Below are 19180 nucleotides of genomic sequence, written 5' to 3'. Positions count from 1 at the left end.
TTGGACGACCCACTCGTTACGCTGCTCGCATTGTGCGACGACTGGTTGTTCTTTCGCTGTTTTAACACGCTTTATCATTCGTATTAACGCGATTGCTTTCCCGGCATCAAGCCTGCCTAAGGCAAGTTTGCCAACAAGTCCCAAGCACCGGACTGGCTCAGTGGTAGAATGTTTGGGCTGGCACGAGGCGCTGCGAGGCGCTTGTTAGGCGTGCTTTGTCTGTGCTAGTTTAGTTCTATAAGTCCTTAACTTTGCAGCGAAGTCTTTACTTACAGTATATGACGCCCACCGTGGTGCATCAGTGACAGTAAAAGGCGTTGCTCGGGTATCGCCCTGTTAAAAATTACTCAATTCAATTTTGTCATATATCGGCTGCCCAGGCGTTAAGGGGAAAACAGTCACTGAATGCATTTAAGTAAAGCCACAGGTTATGGACGACATATTGCTTCTCTCTCTGCCGGTGATATATTCCTAAGGTATACGGGGCAGAAAAACGCAAAGCTGCATTTCTATGCTGGGACAAACGTCTGCCTCGGTGGATCAGTGGCTATATATAGGGTGGTCGGCTGCAGACCCGAAGGTCGCGGGTTCGATTCCGGCGACCTCATTTTGATGGAGGCGAAGTGGTAGAGACCTGTGCAACCTGCGACAGTGCACGTAAAAAACATCGGGTGCATGGTCAAGATTTCTGGAGCCCTCCACTAGGGTGTCTCCCGTAATCATATCGTGGTTTTGGGATGTATAGAACCTCACATATTATTATGGTGGGATAAACAGACGCGTGTGTATACATAACGAGACAACAAAACGATTGGAAACCGTATCCAATATGCTTGGACACCTATCTAATCTCCTTCCTGCTATTGTACTATACCACCTCCACTGCGGGACCACGTGTGGCGTGATAACGCTTTCATGTATCACATCATCGCAATTTGGGCCTGCGCCGGCATTTCGAGTAGCAATCAGGGCTGTTGACCCTTACACGTAAAACAAACGCCTAGCAATTAAATTATCGTATCAGGCGAATTTCTAGCGAGGGTGTGGTCTGCCTCTCGTCAAGTAGTAATTGCTTACACACGATTAAAAAAAAAAGTCAACTGAGCCCTATACACCAACCTTTACTAAACGTTCGTTGTTTGAGTGGGGCGTCTATATATGTCCAGCGTAGCGTCTGCGCCGATTTCATCGTTATGATTGCGTTTGAAATTCGTGGCCATGAGATGTGCCGCGTACTAGCAGTTTGTCGTTCTTCCTAGCTGTAGTGTTTTGAAAATGAAAAAAAAAAGGTGTATTCGGCCCTTGTCGTTGTGTTCCTATAATTACACACACTTCCGCCTTCTATATACACAGCCGGATTTGTTACAGCAGCTATAGGTACAACATATGCTGTAATGGCCATGCATGAACGACACTTCCCGGATAATGCAGGGTTTTTTTTTTAACTTTATTTCGAGAAAAACATCCTTGCTTGAACCGATGCAGTGGTTTGTATTTGTTTGAAGGTATACATGGTGCTCCCCAAACGAGTGTTGCCGCTTTGTCTTAGCAATTAAACGGCGCCGAACGAAGCTGCAGCGTTGTGCTTACATTGATGGTGTGGCGCTCAGTCGTTCGATTCGCGGACAGCTGTTCTCTCGGGCCCTGACGCCGCTTTGTACGTCGAGGGATTCAAGAATTAATAAACAACATTGAACATTTAATTTACATACTTTCTCGCCTCAATAAAATGTGTTGTAGGCGACTTTTAAACTCACCCGCTTTAAAAAGAAAACATAACACCGGCACGCATGGAGATAGTAACTTGTATTATAAAGTAAGCTAAGTTCTGTATTGAATAAAATGGGAGCTAAGGTAGTTGAGAAAGGTTGCAATCATGCGTGTAAAGATTAGACTCTTTATTGGGCGAACCTGTGCCCTGCAAAAACAAGTAGCGTTCATTCTGAAGCGAGTATAACATACATGATTCAATTGAAAGAAAAAAAAAGCAGCGGATGGTTGTCGTCCGTCAGTAATCGGGTCGTTGGCGTAACTCGTCGGCTTTTATTATACACATGCGAGATTGGAGATTTTAGTTACCGTTGGTGCTCGCGTTAGTTTCGGAATAAACCTTACTGGTGGCGTTGTTCGCGACTATTCTAGGCTATAGCTTTTGTGCTTGGATGTTTAGCCGCGTGCCAGTATAGCGATCGCCTGGTTTGTTACCGCATACTTGATTATGGTGATGATGACCGCACGTAGATGGCGCTCGCCCACAAATGGGGACGGGTTAAGAACCGGGGTATAAGTGAATTGGGTGCACGTTTTCGGATACTGATGGGCCCTAACGATTCTTGTTTTTTGTTGCCATGTTTGAATGTCCATTTCCTGTCCGGCATTGTGTATAGGCAACGTGCTGACGACGAAAGTTGTTGAAGTAAAACAGACAATAAAACATTGCGATTCAGACGACCGGAAGACCTTGGGCCCCGCGACCTTGCGTGGTCCGCCATCCTCGCCATTTGGACAGCAGAGTCGTATTAACCCGGCCTGTTTTGGCTAGCTTGAGGTGCTCTAATTGGTCGACCTTGTTGGCTTCCGCCACTTCTTTACAGATGTCCCGCTGGCCTAGCTGTACGTCATCTAAGCTGCCGCCGATGTGTCATGTTAAAGCTTTGCAAGTGGGGGTTTCATAGAAGTGTGGCATTTTGAGCTAGTTGGTATGACATGACGATAGTTATTGCGCGACAACAGAACGACGACAAAGAGAAAAGAAAGACACGAGCGCTCGTGTCCTTCTTGTCTCTTAGTCGTCGTTCTGTTCGCGCGTAATAACTATCGCCATGATGGTTTCAATTGTGTCTGCGAAACACTTGAGAATCCCATATAGTGCACTGTCCCACATTTTCTACGCAGCGGTGTTTGCTGATATTAAGGAATATAAATTCCTAGGACTCAAGCGTGCGACTCTAGACGACTACCTCTTTCCGAGTGCTAGTGCTTCCCGACGCGACCAGGCCCACCGAGCTGTCCTTACATTTATGAACCAAACGGACCTGGCCACCCGTTTATAGACGGTCTCTCTCTCTCTCTCTCTCTCTCTCTCTCTCTCTCTCTCTCTCTCTCTCTCTCTCTCTCTCTCTCTCTCTCTCTCTCTCTCTCTCTCTCTCTCTCTCTCTCTCTCTCTCTCTCTCTCTCTCTCTCTCTCTCTCTCTCTCTCTCACTCTCCCTCTCTCTCTATCTCTCTCTCTCTCTCTATTTTTTTACTCATACTCGTCGAAGTCTTCGTCATTTTTTTTTCCTTTCTGATCTTCGTACCTCTTTCTCCCCTCAAATTTTTGTTTCCTCTGTTTCTTTCCTCCTCCCGTAAGAGTGAGAAGGCGTTGTGCCCCTCCAGGTGGCAGTTGCCAGCCTGCTCTCTCCCTTTTTCCTCTGTGTCCTTGTGTATCTGTGTATGCAAATCAAATAATAGTAATAATAATAATCAATCTCAGATTTTATTAAATACCGCCAGGTGGAGTCTTTTATAGGATGCAGCTAATGACAGGTGCTTGCATAATATCTACTGTGTCCTAAAGTAAAACATAAAACATCTAAAAATTATATCTACTGTGTCCTAAAGTAAAACATAAAACATCTAAAAATTATGTAGAAATGTACACATTGTATACATGTACATGTAGACGTGCAGGCGAAAAAAATCGTATTGAGTGACGGGATTATATAGTTTGCACGCAGTGGAAAAATCTTTCAAGCGTGCGTTACTGCGTCATCATTTGGAAAGCCTATATAAGTCCGTGGGAGGGGAGTCTCAAATCGATTGAAATAAACCAAAACAAAAAAAAAGTAATTTTGTTGAAGGAAAATCCGCGGCTCTCAAGCCACCATCTCCAGATTTTTTTCGTTGTTGTTGTTTGGTGAAAGTGACGTCGGCTGGAATGTACACTTTAGGCAACCATGTCTGTAGCCTCGCAGGCGAGTGGAGTGCTGCGTAGCTCCGTTATGTTAAAATTAAAAGTATATTCTCCCTGAAAACATTTGTGGTTTCATTTGAGCCGCCCGGGCTCGTTTATTATACTAGCTAAAAAAAAATATTTCGCCATCGCCCATCGGAAGTTCAAGTTCAAACGCGCAGCTCTTTTTATTATTATTAATAGCTGTCCTTTTTTTTAATTAATAGTAGTCATGAGAGATCGTTTTTCACTGGCCGCGTTGTTGCACCATCTGCGAGCGACGTAACTGAGACGGTCGTTGCGCGGCGTTGTGGGGGCAAGCTCAACTTTCTCATTAAATAAAAAACGATACATGTAGACTGTAGGCGAGAAGAGTCATGCAAGAATGCCACGTGTGAATATATATATAGAGGTGGCTTTATTGCTGCAGCGCCTCCGGGATGTCAGCGCGAGATATATTGAGCGGAGAAGCTGTGCGGCGCGAATTTTAGATTGCAAAATCCTCTGTAATCGTGTACGCACAGGCGATGAATGGGCCGTTCGCTTGGTGTGTATTGCGTCCATCCTTGGTTCGCGACGTGCGGAATTTTTCTTTTGCGAGGACAAATTATAGGTTGCCAGGCAGTGTCTGCGTGGATGTCTCCTGGAAACTGGAGCTGCATGGAAAGAAAGCGAGAAAGAAAAAAAGAAAGAAAGAGAAAAGAAAGAAAGAAAGAAGGAAGGAAGGAAGGAAGGAAGGAAGGAAGGAAAGAAAGAAAGAAAGAAAGAAAGGAAGAAAGAAAGAAAGAAAGGAAGAAAGAAAGAAAGAAAGACAAGTACGACGCGAAGCTAAAGTGGAGGTTCGGCATATAGCAGCTTCTTTCCTCGTCTTTTTTTTTTCTAGGTGAGTGTGGCCTCCTGTCGTTTGTCATGTGTCGCAGCACGCTGCGCGATGACTCGTGCTGTCACCGCGAAAAGAAAGCGTTGACCGGCGAGTGCGCGTGGAATACGAGGCTCGGAATTCGTGCGCCACGATGCTGCGCCCTAATGAGTCTCGCGCACGAACTGGTGCCCTGTGTAATGTCTTCGTCTTCTGTTGTTTTTAATGTGTTTTGTTGCGTTGAGATTACCGAGTTTGTTCGCGGAATTAGAACGACTCTGCCAGGACGTGCTCGCGTGAGACGTAACTCTGAAGTTTTTTTTGTGTTTTTTTTTTCGTGTTTAGAGAGATGTGTCGGGCGACATATGAGTGATGGCCCACGCGTTGATGAGTCATTGATGAGTATGCGTTTCTCGCTTTCACGTAAGTTGGCGTCTCTAATAACATTCGCTAGCGCCTGTGGAATGACTGACTCACTCACTCATTCCACTCATTCCACTCACTCATCCCACTTCGCACCACTACATATACTCACTCACTCCACTGCACACCACTGTACTCATTCACACCACTATATTCACTGTCTCACCCTGCTTCACACCACTATACTCACTCCACTCCACACTAATATATTCACTTCACTGTCTCACACTACATTCTACCACTATATTCACTCTTTTCACACCACTATAGTCACTTACTCCACACTACTATACTCACTGACTCACTCTACATTGCACCACTATAGACTCACTCACTTTTCTTCGCAGCACTATACTCACTGACTCGTACACTTTCACTACGCTGTACTCACTCAATCCCCACTCGCCACAGTGGCCTATAGTGGCTAAGGCGTAAGGCGGCTACACGCAGGTTGCGGGATCCGATCTCGACCGTGGCGGCCGGATTTTCGATGGAGCCGAAAATGCTTGATGCCCGTGTGCTTAAATTTAGGTGCACGTTGAAAAATGCCAGGTGGTCTGAAATTGCGGAACTCTCCACTGTCTCCCATAATCATATGATGATTTCGGGACCTTAAATCCCAACAATTATTATTATTATTTTTATTACCCATACTCACTTGGCTCCTATATACTGTACTGTGCCCTTCTCCGCCTCATACCACTGTGCCCTGCTCTACTTCACTCTGCGCTGCTTACTCTGCGCTCCACTCGAATATCTACCATACACTATACTCCACACTACGTCGCTCCACTCGTGACTGAATGAGCGTCTGCTGACCAAAATACTCGAAGCTTGAGTTCTTGCATGGGTGCTTGTGTGGAAGCGACATTTTCACCCATGGATGCAAGCAGCCGTGGTGTATAGTTGCAGTTGTGCTCCACATACACGATAACTCCAGATCGCCGGTGACGTTCTGAGGCGCACATATATACTACGAGGCCTCTTTATCTCGGCTCCGGTAGACTCAGCCACTCGACGTTCTGTTTTGTACAGAGTTGCTTACGCGAGGAGCGATAAGGCGCAGACACGTTCTTTCTTGAAGAACGCGGTTACACCTTATCGCTATATTCTCTCACTTTTTGTGGGCTCCTTGTTAATTAATCCGTCTGCGGTGTTGCTTCTTGCCCATGTCTTCCCGCCATTTGTATTACAGCCCATTGGGCGAGTCGGATAAATATACTTCTGTACATATATAAGAAGATATCAAGGACTTTTCGCACCACTTTATGCTGCTCTGCCTTCGATTGCCTGATGGTTGGTTGTTAATTGGCGCTATGAAACACATTTTACAGTGCCAAAAGGAATGAATACACGTACTCGAATTGCACAAGTTTTGTCAGGCCGCGTACTGCTCAAGCACGAAGGCGGTAGAAAGACAGGAGCGCAGTTCATGAGTGAAGCGCGTCTCTCTTCACTATACACTTCGTGCTTCGCTACACGCTCAGCGATATGAACCAATATAGCCTGCAAAAATGTCTTATCGCGACAAGTTTGGTGTCGCGACGGTGTTTCTCGTTGCCAGTTTTGTGTCCGTGATTATCCTGCTCTGTTTATTTTGTGTCTATGCCTTCATTTTTCTTAGCGCGTTAACAATTTTTAAATAAATTAAATTGCTCTTAATTGTTACTATAACGTTCTAGTCAAGCAATAAATCAATGGATCAATCATCAGCTTTATTTGGTGTCCTTGATGGGCTTCCGGGAGCATAGCAGAAATAGTGTTTCCAAGCCAACAATCACGTTGGTTTCACATGCACCACGCCATCTTTAAATTCATCTTAATCAAGAGCAGCAGCAGCATACTATATGCATTGGCATTATTGCATGGTATCAGTGAGCCATATTTATAAATGAGTAAACAAACAAACGGAATAAAACGCATGCCTAATCACTTATAATGGTTGTTGGGCTTGTGCTTCCCAATCACGATATGATCACAATGATTGCTGTAGTGGAGGCTTGCGCAAATTTCAAACACCCGGGGTTCTTTAACGAGCTCCTAAATCCATGTACTATACCATAACCATTATATACTATCACCGCGGCGGTTGTGCACGATAATATTCAGAAAAAATAATCTGAAAGAGAACTCTCTTGGCGTAGTCTGTAAGTGTTCGTGATTGGTAAAATCACCGATGGTAGTCTTCAGACGGGACCCTTGACCCACTTGCCGGGCTCAGTAATCGATCGCTTCGTTGTGTGTGTGTGTGTGTGTGTGTGTGTGTGTGTGTGTGTGTGTGTGTGTGTGTGTGTGTGTGTGTGTGTGTGTGTGTGTGTGTGTGTGTGTGTGTGTGTGTGTGTGTGTGTGTGTGTGTGTGTGTGTGTGTGTGTGTGCACGCATACACACAGAGAGAGAGAGAGAGAGAAAGAGACAGACACATGACGCTTCGTCGCAAGTCCATTGCTTCCGCAAAAGCTTAGTGCGTGACAGATTTCATCCGGCACACGGCCATTTTCGTTCTCGACTTCCACGCACGCTATTTAGGGTATACGAAACACGGAACTGGGAGTCTTTATAGCGACAATTGATGGCTGTCTGCCGTGCCCGTATGTGTACTGCACGCGTTTGCTGTGCCTCGCGACAGCGGGGCCTTTTAGCCGCCAGCTTCCGTGGAAATGGGACGACTCGCTGACAGTGGCAGACGAGATAGCTGAAAAAAAAAAAGAGCCTTTGTTTCAAAGGGTACTGTTGTGCACCTGCAGCTACATCTGCGGCTGCTGCTCTGTGTTGCTTCTCTGCTTCCATAACAGCGTTTTCATGCTCGCTCATGTGTCGAGTTCTTCACACGTTCTGCATGAAGGGGGAAGCATAAGGAAGAATAGTAAGAGAGAAAATAAAAGAAGAGCGTAAAAGGAAACGCAACTAAAACGCAGAGAAAAAGAGAACGAGCACTTGTGGTCAGATTTGTTTGGTGCGTACACTGGCTAACGGCTGAGAGGCGCTGCGCTAAAGAAAACGTATGCAGTGGAAAAGCCTTCGCGCCCTTGTGCTTCGCGGAGTTCTTGATTTCTTTTTTTTTGTTTTGGTTTTTTTTTGGGGGGGGGGGGGGTCGGTGTCTTGTTTTGCTGCGTCTCGTTGTTTTCACCGTCGAACCGTGTAATAGAAAGATAGAGCGTATAGCTGGTCGACAAATTGTGACGCACGATTTCCGGCCTCTGTGTTGTCGAGCATGCTTTAGACACAAAGAAAAACAAAAGCGCTGTTTTGTATTTCACGCCGTTTCGTGTTCCTGGCTGCTGAATTGTTTGATTGATGTGTATTACAGTATGCAATCTTTGGCTTGGGTTTATGTTGTCGTTGGGAAGGACGAAAATAATATGAAAATGAGAAATTTATATGTCAAGCGGCTTTCGAGTTCGTCTGCTCTTTTTTAATTAATTGTTTTAATTATTTTACAGTAATAACTGCAGATTTACCCTTTGAATTGAAGCTTTCGTGCTGTCGTTTTCGGGTGCGAAGTTAGCACCATAACACATAGTGTCGTAGCTGACGTTAGACGAGCTTACAAAGAAAAGGAGGGGGGGGGGGGATTCTGATGCATTACACGGCTATGGTTCGGTCCATTATCCTCTTTCTCCATTCACACGTTTTTCGTGCGCTGATTGCTTGGCTGATTGGTAAAGGATAAGTAATCCTGAAATCACAGCTTGGCTATGTAATGTTAGGCGCAACAGTCTCATCATATCGCTTGCAGCTAATAAACGTGCGCCCGTGCAACACCTGTGTTTCGTCCATCGATCAGCCACTCAGTTAATTAGTTCATCAACTAATGTTACGCGGGAGCGCAGTGCAGGAAAGTGTTCAGAAGCAGGTGCCGTGCTAGGCTACAAATCATATGTGGGACCTGCTATATGTAGCTTTGGGACCCAATGTAGGCCACATGTCCAAATACGCTGTATAGAAGTTGATTGATATGTGAGGTTTAACGTCCCAAAACCACTATATGATTATGAGAGACGCCGTAGTGGAGGGCTCCGGAAATTTAGACCACCTGGGGTTCTTTAACGTGCACCCAAATCTGAGCGCACGGGCCTACAACATTTCCGCCTCCATCGGAAAGCTGTATAGAAGTTAAAACTTTCTGTTTTTTTTATACTAACCGAACATGCCGTAAAATTAATCTACGGCCGCGTCTTCTGCCTGTGAGTGTTTGCGTCTAATTGTGGCATTTATTCATACTAGCATTTTTATGCGGATCCAGATGCATATAACTTTGTTTATTTGTGACATTTTCTGTTTAATAAGGTTTAGTTTAATGCAATCCCTGATTTTTCAAAACCTTGTTGTGGCATTTTTTTTAAACGTTGAATTCTGGAATATAGGTGGCCCTACTTATCCGCGTACGTCTCCTTTTATTTCACACATTGTTTTATTTAATATTGCGTACTGCAGGCTATTATCAGAGCTATATCGCAGGTTACAATACAGCAAGAAAAAAAAGTATACACAGACGTGCGATAATACCAGTGCAGTTTAATATACACGCATAGAGCACACCAGAGAATACACACACGAAAAAAACCCATTCAAACAGTGCGTCAGTAATTAATAATTACGATATTGGGAGTCGAAACCATAACGCGACTATGCCATTGCAGCTTCGTAATTTTTGAACTACGCTTTTCAGGTGGCGTGAGATTCGCGGCAGTCTTCACGTATGATAACTGTTTATTTGTAATCGGTCTCCTACGTGAGAAACATGTTCGAAATTACGATTGCATGTAAACCCGCTCTTGCGCCCGTCAGCACGCGCGCCCACTGCGTGTGCATGTTCAGCGCGGCGCAGCTCAGTAAGCCTGCACTGAGCTTGCAATGTTTTGTTTTTCCTGTTTTCGTTATGTATATATATAAAAAAAGACAACGTTGTCGCATTTCGCGGGCTGTATGTGTTAGACGTATTTGCATTTTTTTACGTCCCGTTGAAACTGTGCCAGACCTAGTTAAACGTTTTAAATGTTCCTGTCTCGTTTACGAAATAAACAAATAAATAAATGATTTAATTTTCTTCTAGGGCTAAAGTGATCGCCCAAAGATCAAGTCGAATAATTCATGGCAACAAGTTTCATATGCCAAAGGAAAGAAAAAAAAACACCATTTATTGTCCAGGCATTTGTTTTCTTAGCCCTACATAGCGTCGTTGTTTCTTCACATCTCGAAATTATAGTTCAGACATTCACCAGTGTGCGAGTATTGTAGCGTTGAAGGAACTATTAAAAATAATGGCGTACTAAAGAGGCGAATCGTTGATTCACTGCAGTTCCAAGAAGTATAAAACATTCATCTTTCGCAGAATTTCACGTATACACAGTGCGTGATTTGGGCGCGACTTGGCTCTAATTTGCCGCCACACTATCTTCACCATTCACCGCCAGGGTTGGTTTGTTTAGAAAAAATGTCTAACGATTTCGAGTACTTCGTACTCAACTATGGGAGAGCACTGTGCCGTTCCGCTGAAAGAATAAACTCACTGAGGCCTAAGAGCCAGGGTTGACGAATAAATGAGACGTTCGCAGAGCACGTCGACGCGCTCAAAAGTCTTCCTTCTCTGCAATTTTCAAACGAAGGCTCCGATGTCGCCCTAGTTCCCTATGGGTTGTTGTGACACCCTAAAGGAAAAGTACACTGCTGGACCCGATAATAGCTGCTTGTTTTGACGCTACTGCATTGTAATACCATTTTGATTGGCTTTGCTTGTGTGTCTGTGATTCATCCATTATGAGTGCTGGGAGCGGCCCCCTTGGAGTAAAGCGATTGCAGTGAGCATTTTGTGCTCGTAACACCCATCCATCCATCGTCGCATCTAGTAAACTGCGTTTAAGGGTGGCTGCACTTGCAATCTTTCGGCAATCTTATTTTATCTTATGCCTGCTTCTGCTAGTTTGTATTAATTTTTTTTTCACTGGAGCGGCCACACAAGACTCCTTACAGCGCATTGCACTGCAAGTGGCCACCAGCGGCGCTGCGCCTTTCGTTGTGTCAAGGCACGAGTGAAAATTAAACTCTTCACTGTAAAGTACGAATCCTCAAACTCACTTTTTAAGGAAAAAAAATAAATATAATTTTTGGTTCATTAGGTATTACGGCTTGGTGGCGCTAGCCACCGCCCGATCTAAAGGGTACAGCCATATCCATCCATCCATCCATCCATCCATCCATCCATCCATCCATCCATCCATCCATCCATCCATCCATCCATCCATGCAGGGGCGGCTGTGGCCGACGCGTCGTTGCCTCGCCGCCGTGCAACGCAGACGAAAGCCGTATAGAAGCGTTGCGGCGCGTGACAGCGGCTGTCACTCGGTGGCTTTCCGACCGCCTCGTCGGCCTCTGTGCAACACTGCAGGGGGAGCCAGCGGCGGGCTGGCTCGTTTCCACGGCGACAAAAGGAGAGCGGCTTTGTACGAGTAGCTTGATAGATGCCGCCGTTGCAGCTGTGGACGGATCGTTTTCCGCGAAAGACCCGACGGTCCTCGCGAATGAAAATCAACAGGGAGAGAGAGGAGGCGGATGAGAGACGGAGTCGTGCCTTTTCGGCGCTTTCTCTCTTTCCCTCTATGTTTTTTTTTTTTTCGCCGCTAAGACTCATCGCATGACCCGTAATACCCGGGCCAAGGACCTTGCTTCCCGTTGCGATCGTGTTGCGGTCGGAGACGAACCGATTCGGATGAAGGCTAATGAACCAAACACCTCCACAACTTATAGTATGACGGAAACCGATCGAGCGCGTTAAGTCGGTCAATGATTATATATACACGAAAGCGATTAGGTGTAACGAAAGTGCTTACAGGTGCAGACTCAATGAACCTTAGTGGGCGACAATGACGCTGCAGTGCACTGATTTTGCGCCGATAGTGTGCAGTGATTGTGAATGCTTGGGCTTTGCCTGTAGTCCATCCGTGGAGGCGAAATGTTTTAGAGGCGTCCGCGTGCTGTGCGTTTTCAGTGCACATTAAAGGGACACTAAAAAGACCACAAATAACAGGGAGTAATCTTTCGCAGTTACCATGTCTCCACACTTGCTAAGCGAGAAAATGCGTAAAGACAAATTGCGGTTGGCGAAGACACTGCGCGATTCCCCCACCAAACGCCCTGACATCATGAATTTTGACGTAATCTATATAAGTTCCTACGTGGTTTAGAAATGAAACTTTAACTTCGATTTTCTCGTCTATAATAACGATTATATGATGGTTGAATTAACTACGCTGCAGTACGCAGAGTACAATGTATCACTCTAAAATGATTCATTGTTCAACTTTAGTGTTCCCTTAAAGAACTCCAAGCATCCGGTATATGGAGCCCTCTGCTGCAGCGTCTATCATAACCGCATGCACCAACCGCACCAGCTAACCAACGAAATTTGATGGCGACATCGTATAGTTGCGAAAAACTGGAATCACGTGTATTATTTCAGGAAGTATGCACTGTATGCTAAATATTGAGGCGCAATGAAAACTCTTCGAGGTAAGTGTGAAATACTCGTACGTATATATATTTTCTTTAGGTGTGTTCTTTGGAGTTTGTTTATTGATGTGTGAGAGATTCACTCTGCATGGCGCTGTCCGCTGGCGATATATGCGGTTTGAGACGCTATATCTAACGTTAAGCTGTCTAGATTAATTACGGCCTTTGCAGGAAATTGCTTGTGCGCCGAGGTTCCTGCTTATTTGCTTCCATTATAGTGTCCAGGGAAAATTGAATTCAGTGCCGACTTTCGGCTAGCTAAAAAACATGAAATTGAGCGAGAAACGTTTAACGTCTAACTTTTTCTCGCTATCCACGGTGAACTTGACCTTTACTGTTTGTTTGGTTAAAAAAAAAAAGAGACGAGCTTGAGGCTGTTATGTTCCACACTGTTGGTCATCAGTCTTTGAGCAGTAAATTACTTACGCTATCGCTTGAAAACACTGGCATGTGTGCGCACGTTATTCGCTTGCAGGGATCCTCGTTTTACATTTATTTACGGTGAAGTGGGACGCCACATTTAAGCTTTCGCGGAATCAGGGAAGCCGTAACTCTATAATTGAGTTGTGTATACAAGTGCTCCATCGTGATGTACACTTGCATATGTTGTTTACATGCCCATGATGTTTACCTACTGTCTTTAGAAGCCTCAAACGATACAAATTTAATAACGAATGTAGAGGACATGCCGTAGTTGGACTGGGCGTACAGCGTGGATCTGCGTAAATTAATTACGCGCCCTTCGCAGCAAATTAGCTTGCGTGCTCGGAAGAAATGCAAAACGTTTTGCGCTACCATTATCTTTTTTAGCATGAAGAGTGTACGCGTGGTACTCAATTGTGAAATTGCGGTAAGTAGAGACACCGTACGTTATTATCCAGGGCAAGGTTTGCAATTATGTGGCTTCAATACGGGCATCAGTAGACTATCAGTGCGAGTGATCCAAAGAAATGGCTTCGCTAAGGACTGATCTGTGCAATTTTGAAATTTTTCGCGAGTCTCATTTCGTTTTTATTTCGCTCTGGCTCACTCCATGGCTGCACGCATGTCACAAGGCGCTGGTTCTTTCGATTATGTAGTTTTTTAACATTTCCTTTCTTTCTTTTCCTGTACTTTAAGCTCCAGTGTACGCATATTTAATGGGCACGCAGAATAACCTATGGTGATCAAAATTGATGTGAAGCCCACCGGTATGTACGAACCCCTCATAGCCTCAAGTGCTACGTTAGGACGTGAGACCGCCCCGCCGCGTTGGTCTAGTGGCTAAGGTACCCGGCTGCTGACCCACTCGCAGGTCGCGGGATTGAATCCCGCGGCGGCGGCTGCATTTTGTTGGAGGCGGAAATGCTGTAGGCCCGTGCGCTCAGATTTGAGCGCACGTTAAAGAACCCCAGGTGGTCAAATTTTCCGGAGCCCTCCACTACGGCGTCTCTCATGATCAGATGGTGCTTTTGGGATGTTAACCCCACATATCAATCAACTAGGATGTGAGACTGTATGCGAATCGACCAATCACGTTTTTTATTTAAAAAATCTCTGGGAATCATTGTATAAGGGGTGGGATTACAATATTGCCTCATAGTGCACGTTAGTGGATAGGTCATTCATAGAATGGTCAGACGAATGAATTAATGTAATAATGAATGAATACATTGATTAATGAATTGAAACTTTGTTGTAACGGCATTTCCATGGACGCATACTTTGCACATGCACGTGCGTGATTGGCTGGAAGGCGTTGAATCACTGGGCTCTTAGAACATGCTCAGCGTGCCGTGAACAATATTTGTTCATCGGCCGCGGCCATCAACGACGCTACCCCAACGCACGAAAGGTCAGAGTCAGTCGTTTACGTCCTTTTCACTAGATAATACAAACGGCGTAGATGCTTTGTCAAATCTCCGTGTGGTTTGTTGCCAGTGACAGCGGACGTTACTAGTATGCTTATTGTTATTTTTTAAACGTGACATGTCCCAGGAACTCCGTTGTCGGCCTCGTTGGTTGTGAGCGAGAAATCGGCGTCCTCCGTCAGCGAAAAAATGCGATGCCATGCGAATAATAAAAAAATCCATAGTTCCAGGCAGAATCAATCCCACGCCCTTTGCGTGGCAAGCCTGTGTTCTACCACTGAGTGATGCCTGTGCTAGAATATGTTGAAAAGAAAACGAAAAAAAAAAACCTTACAGATTTAGTCTATGTTTGTAAACAGCGGTATATAGGCGCCGTCGACATACTAAGGCGCTGCCCCGCCGCGGTGGTCTAGTGGCTAAGGTACCCGGCTGCTGAGCCGCAGGTCGCGGGATCGAATCCCGGCTGCGACGGCCGAATTTTCGATGGAGGCTTAAGTGCTGTAGGCCCGTGTGCTCGTATTAGGGTGCACGTTAAAGAACCCCAGGTGGTCAAAATTTCCGGAGCCCTCCACTACGGCGTCTCTCATAATCATATGGTGGTTTTGGGACGTTAAACCCCACAAATCAAATCAATCAACATACTAAGGCGCTTGTATAACGCCGTGGTGCGTAAGCTCCGCTGCAGCCCAAAGCTCGCCATCATTCTCTATGATCACGTGACAACTTCCCAGCATAGCGCCTCCCGCGGTACGTGCGTGCCGCGACGTCGCTACAAGCGCATCAGTGCGTCGACGGGACCTGTACTGCTGTTTACAAACGTGAAACGTGAAATAGGATATATATATATATATATATATATATATATATATATATATATATATATATATATATATATATATATATATATATATATATATAGTGCGATGAGCTGCGTTAAGACATGTCATATTGCCTGGCAAAGGCGTATAAGTGAACCGGGCGTCGCACCATGTGAATATTGCAATTGAAGGCCCATTCATAACAAAGCGCTCAGGTATAATTAGTCATCAGCAACATCAACAAAGTGTGCAGCTGCGTACGTATGTGGGCGTATTGCCTTACGTAGAGATAAATGGGAGAGAAAAAAACGAAGCGGAAGCAGCGCTATGCCATCTCCTCCAACCTCCTTGCGCTCACGTGAGGAGAGGGGGAACAGTTGGCTCATGCGCAGTGGGGCAGCGGACGGTCGCCGAGGGACGGACACAGCTCGAGCTTAAGCTGATTCGCATCTAAAAGGATTGATTGATATGTGGGGTTTAACGTCCCAAAACCACTACATGATTATGAGAGACGCCGTAGTGGAGGGCTACGGAAATTTAGACCACCTGGGGTTCTTTAACGTGCACCCAAATCTGAGTACATGGGCCTACAACATTTCCGCCTCCATCGGAAATGCAGCCGCCGCAGCCGGGATTCGAACCCGCGCCCTGCGGGTCAGCAGCCGAGTACCTTAGCCACTAGACCACCACGGCGGGGCTCGCATCTAAAAGAAGAAAGGGAGGAATCAGTACGGCCCAGCAAGGACAGAGCTGTGCCCTCACTCGCTGCTGAAGCCGGCCTCAGGCTGACCCTTCCAAGTTTCTATAGTCCTGGCTCTCGCACTCTCACGCGGACCTGCAGGTGCTCATGTGCGCTGGGCCCTGGTTAATTATTTATCAGCAGCCAGTGGGGGCGAATGCCTTTGGACACTATAGTGCTGATTTTTCTTGGATAACGGTTGGCAGCTGGTGTGCGGTCTGTTCTTTTTGGCAGTGTATAAAGGAAAAAAAAGTGCTGAGTGTCCGGCCATGAATTTGGAGCCGATGTTGGCTCATTCGACCGTTTATTAGGGGAACGCGATTGGTCACTGGCGTCGTCATCCTCTGTCTTAATGATTGGTGCATGGGGAAGTAACGAATGCTTCGCCTTCTAACGCCCCGGTTCTCTTTTGGTCGCCCAGCCTCCGGCGTGGCCCCGGGACCAATGCGCACGACCCCAGCGGCTACACGTCGCTGCACCACTCGGCGCTCAACGGGCACCGGGAGATCGTCGCCCTGCTGCTGGACCACGAGGCGTCGGCGAACGCGGTGGACGGTCGCGGCTGCACTCCCTTGCACCTGGCCGCCTGGACGGGCAACTTGGACGTGGTGCGGCTGCTTCTCGAGAGGGGACCCTCGGTGGCCGACCCGAACCACGTCAACCAGGAGCACGAGACGGCGTTGCACTTCGCCGCCCAGTACGGACACGCGGCGGTAAGTACACGCCTGTTGCACCGCTTTAGGCTTCGTTCAAATGGCTAGACAATTTGCTAAGCGCGCATTGATGGCTTGCACTGATGTCACTGAAGCCATGCTGGAGCAACGATGATGTCACGTTGGATGTTATCAGTATCTTGCGAGCAGGTACTTTCGTTGTAGATGCACACAGGCCAGAAACATACCGGTATCATCGTTATCATATGGAGGCTTGATCAACCTTCACGTGATTATCTGCCTTGACGTCATCCTAGCCACCACGTGCCAGTACGTTCAGAAGATGCGTCCGTGGCGGTACATGCAAGCTATAGGATTCTGGCAAAACTCGGCCTGTTTAAACAAGACAGCTGCTGAACAATTTCTAATCGATCATCTATGAGCTGGTTGGACAAATGTACTTTCTTAGGGGGGCGTCTCGATCGATGCGAAAAAGGAAGCGATGCAGAGGAGATTAGGAAGCGGCTGCTTGAAATCGATCGGTGGAAACCCGAACTGACCAAACGAAATAACCGACTGCGGAATTCCCCTCGCACACCTGGTGACTGTCGCTTATTCATCTCGCGGGGTCGCAGGTAGTGGCCCTTCTGTTGGCGCGCGGCGCCGAGCCCGGGCTTCGGAACGTTCGTGGCGAGAGCCCGCTGGACCTTGCCGCCCAGTACGGCCGGCTGGACAGCGTGGAGCTGCTGGTGAGCGCGCAGGCGCACTCGCTTCAGCGGCTCGCCACGGCGCACCACTCGCCCCTCCACCTGGCGGCGCGGAATGGTCACCGGCAGGTAGTGCGCCTCCTGCTCGACCGGGGATTCCCCGTCAACTGCCGCACCGACAACGGTACGGCGTTGCACGAGGCGGCCACCTTCGGCAAGCTGGACGTCGTCCGGCTACTGCTCGACTACGGTGCGTTTGACAAACCTTTTTTTTCCTTCGTAGTAAAAAAAAAAAAAAAAGGTTGGCTTTCAAGCAAGGCGGATTGCCAAATCTCGCGATCAAACTGTTTGGGCCAGTTGGTTCATACATTGGCCATTGAAATGATGTGCAAGAAACACGTACAAAAAAGTCACATGTACGCAAGAAGAACGAAGTATTCCACCGTGGACCGGTCTTTCTCGAGTCTCATTCTTGATTATTCAAGCGTACGGGCACTTTTGGTGATGGAAGCAAGTGCATGAACAATCGTCTGAACCTGCTAACCTGTCGTTGCCTTTCATAGTTACCATAAATTAAACATGTCTGCTCTTTAAGATCGTACAGTGGCATTTAAATGTAGTTTTTTTTGTTCATTCTATAGAATCGTGGAATGCTGTGCCTGGATATGTCCGATCCGCATCACTTGATGACTTCTGATTGTAATTTCTAATCAATTATGTTTAGCAAATTTCGTTATGCTCTTCTATGTATCGTATTCGCCCACCCTTGGGTTGCTCTTTTATGTATCGTATTATCCCACTCCTGTGATAGCCCTTCGGGATTGTAGTACGTTAAAGTAAAATAAATAAATGAATAAATAAATAATAAATAAACGCAGTTGAGCGCTTCGGCTTGATTCCAATCTTCGCGGCGGCGCCGATATTTAGAAAAGGGCAAACGTACAGTGCGGAGAAGCGCACTTGCCAGTGTGAGGAAATCGGTTCGTACTCGTCGTTATCGGCCCGATGAATGCAGTGACGTCATCGAGGCCGTGGCGTCGTTGCAAGTCGGTCATTGAATAAGTAAAAAGAAAAGAAAAAAAGGCTGCGCAGCGGAAGCCGTGGACGGCATAAAATGGTGCTCGTCCCGTCGCGTGAATACCCCCCCCCCCCCCCCCGGCCATGGAATTCGGTGCTTGTGAACGACTTGAACCTGCGGCGTTTTCTCCTACAACCGTGGGTGCTAAGAGGTGAAACTAGCTGGGCGAAATGGCGTTCCATTGTTCTTTTGCGTGTTATAAGACAAAGGACTATTGCGGAGAGTATCGCACTCGTTGTCAGTGGGGGGGCAACAATCGTGCGTTGGAATTCACGCTGCTTTAATGTTGGGCGCTTTAATGTAGGTCGCGTGAGCTCTGATATCGTTATGCCTTCTTCGCTTCTTTGTTCTTCTTATGTATTACTCCCATCAACCGTGAATGTGCCGTGGTCTCGCTGAATTTAGAATGCGCGCGCTCGCGTGATTCGCTGTGGGGAACGTGCTGCAGCTTGCCCTAGCGCTTGTTCGTCGCATCTGCGTTTCCAGCCTTCTCCGTTGAACATACGGAGGCGTCGGGCGAGTGTATGATCGGCTACACGACAGGAACGCTGCTGCTTCGAAGTTCGAGTACGCAAAGCTGAGACAAACGAAAAAAAAAAAAGAAATCAGCTTCTA

The 19180-nt window shown here is 46.6% G+C and overlaps 1 protein-coding gene across 2 annotated transcripts in view; it reads left to right on the top strand.

Annotated features, from left to right (window-relative positions):
• LOC119170549 (uncharacterized) overlaps positions 1-19180 on the top strand; it is a 118588-nt gene that overhangs the window by 7795 nt on the left and 91613 nt on the right. The window contains exons 2-3 of one of the 2 annotated variants that reach the window (XM_075887144.1): positions 16549-16840; positions 17416-17737. The exons of the other annotated variant lie outside the window; for it this stretch is intronic. Coding sequence (XP_075743259.1) covers positions 16549-16840; positions 17416-17737 — 614 coding nt within the window. The remainder of the gene's footprint in view (positions 1-16548; positions 16841-17415; positions 17738-19180) is intronic. 2 annotated transcript variants of the gene reach the window in all.

Source organism: Rhipicephalus microplus, chromosome 2, assembly GCF_043290135.1.
Source record: "Rhipicephalus microplus isolate Deutch F79 chromosome 2, USDA_Rmic, whole genome shotgun sequence".
Lineage (NCBI taxonomy): Eukaryota > Metazoa > Arthropoda > Arachnida > Ixodida > Ixodidae > Rhipicephalus > Rhipicephalus microplus.
The sequence above is the reverse complement of the archived record's forward strand: the minus strand, read 5'-3'. Positions and strand labels throughout refer to the sequence as shown.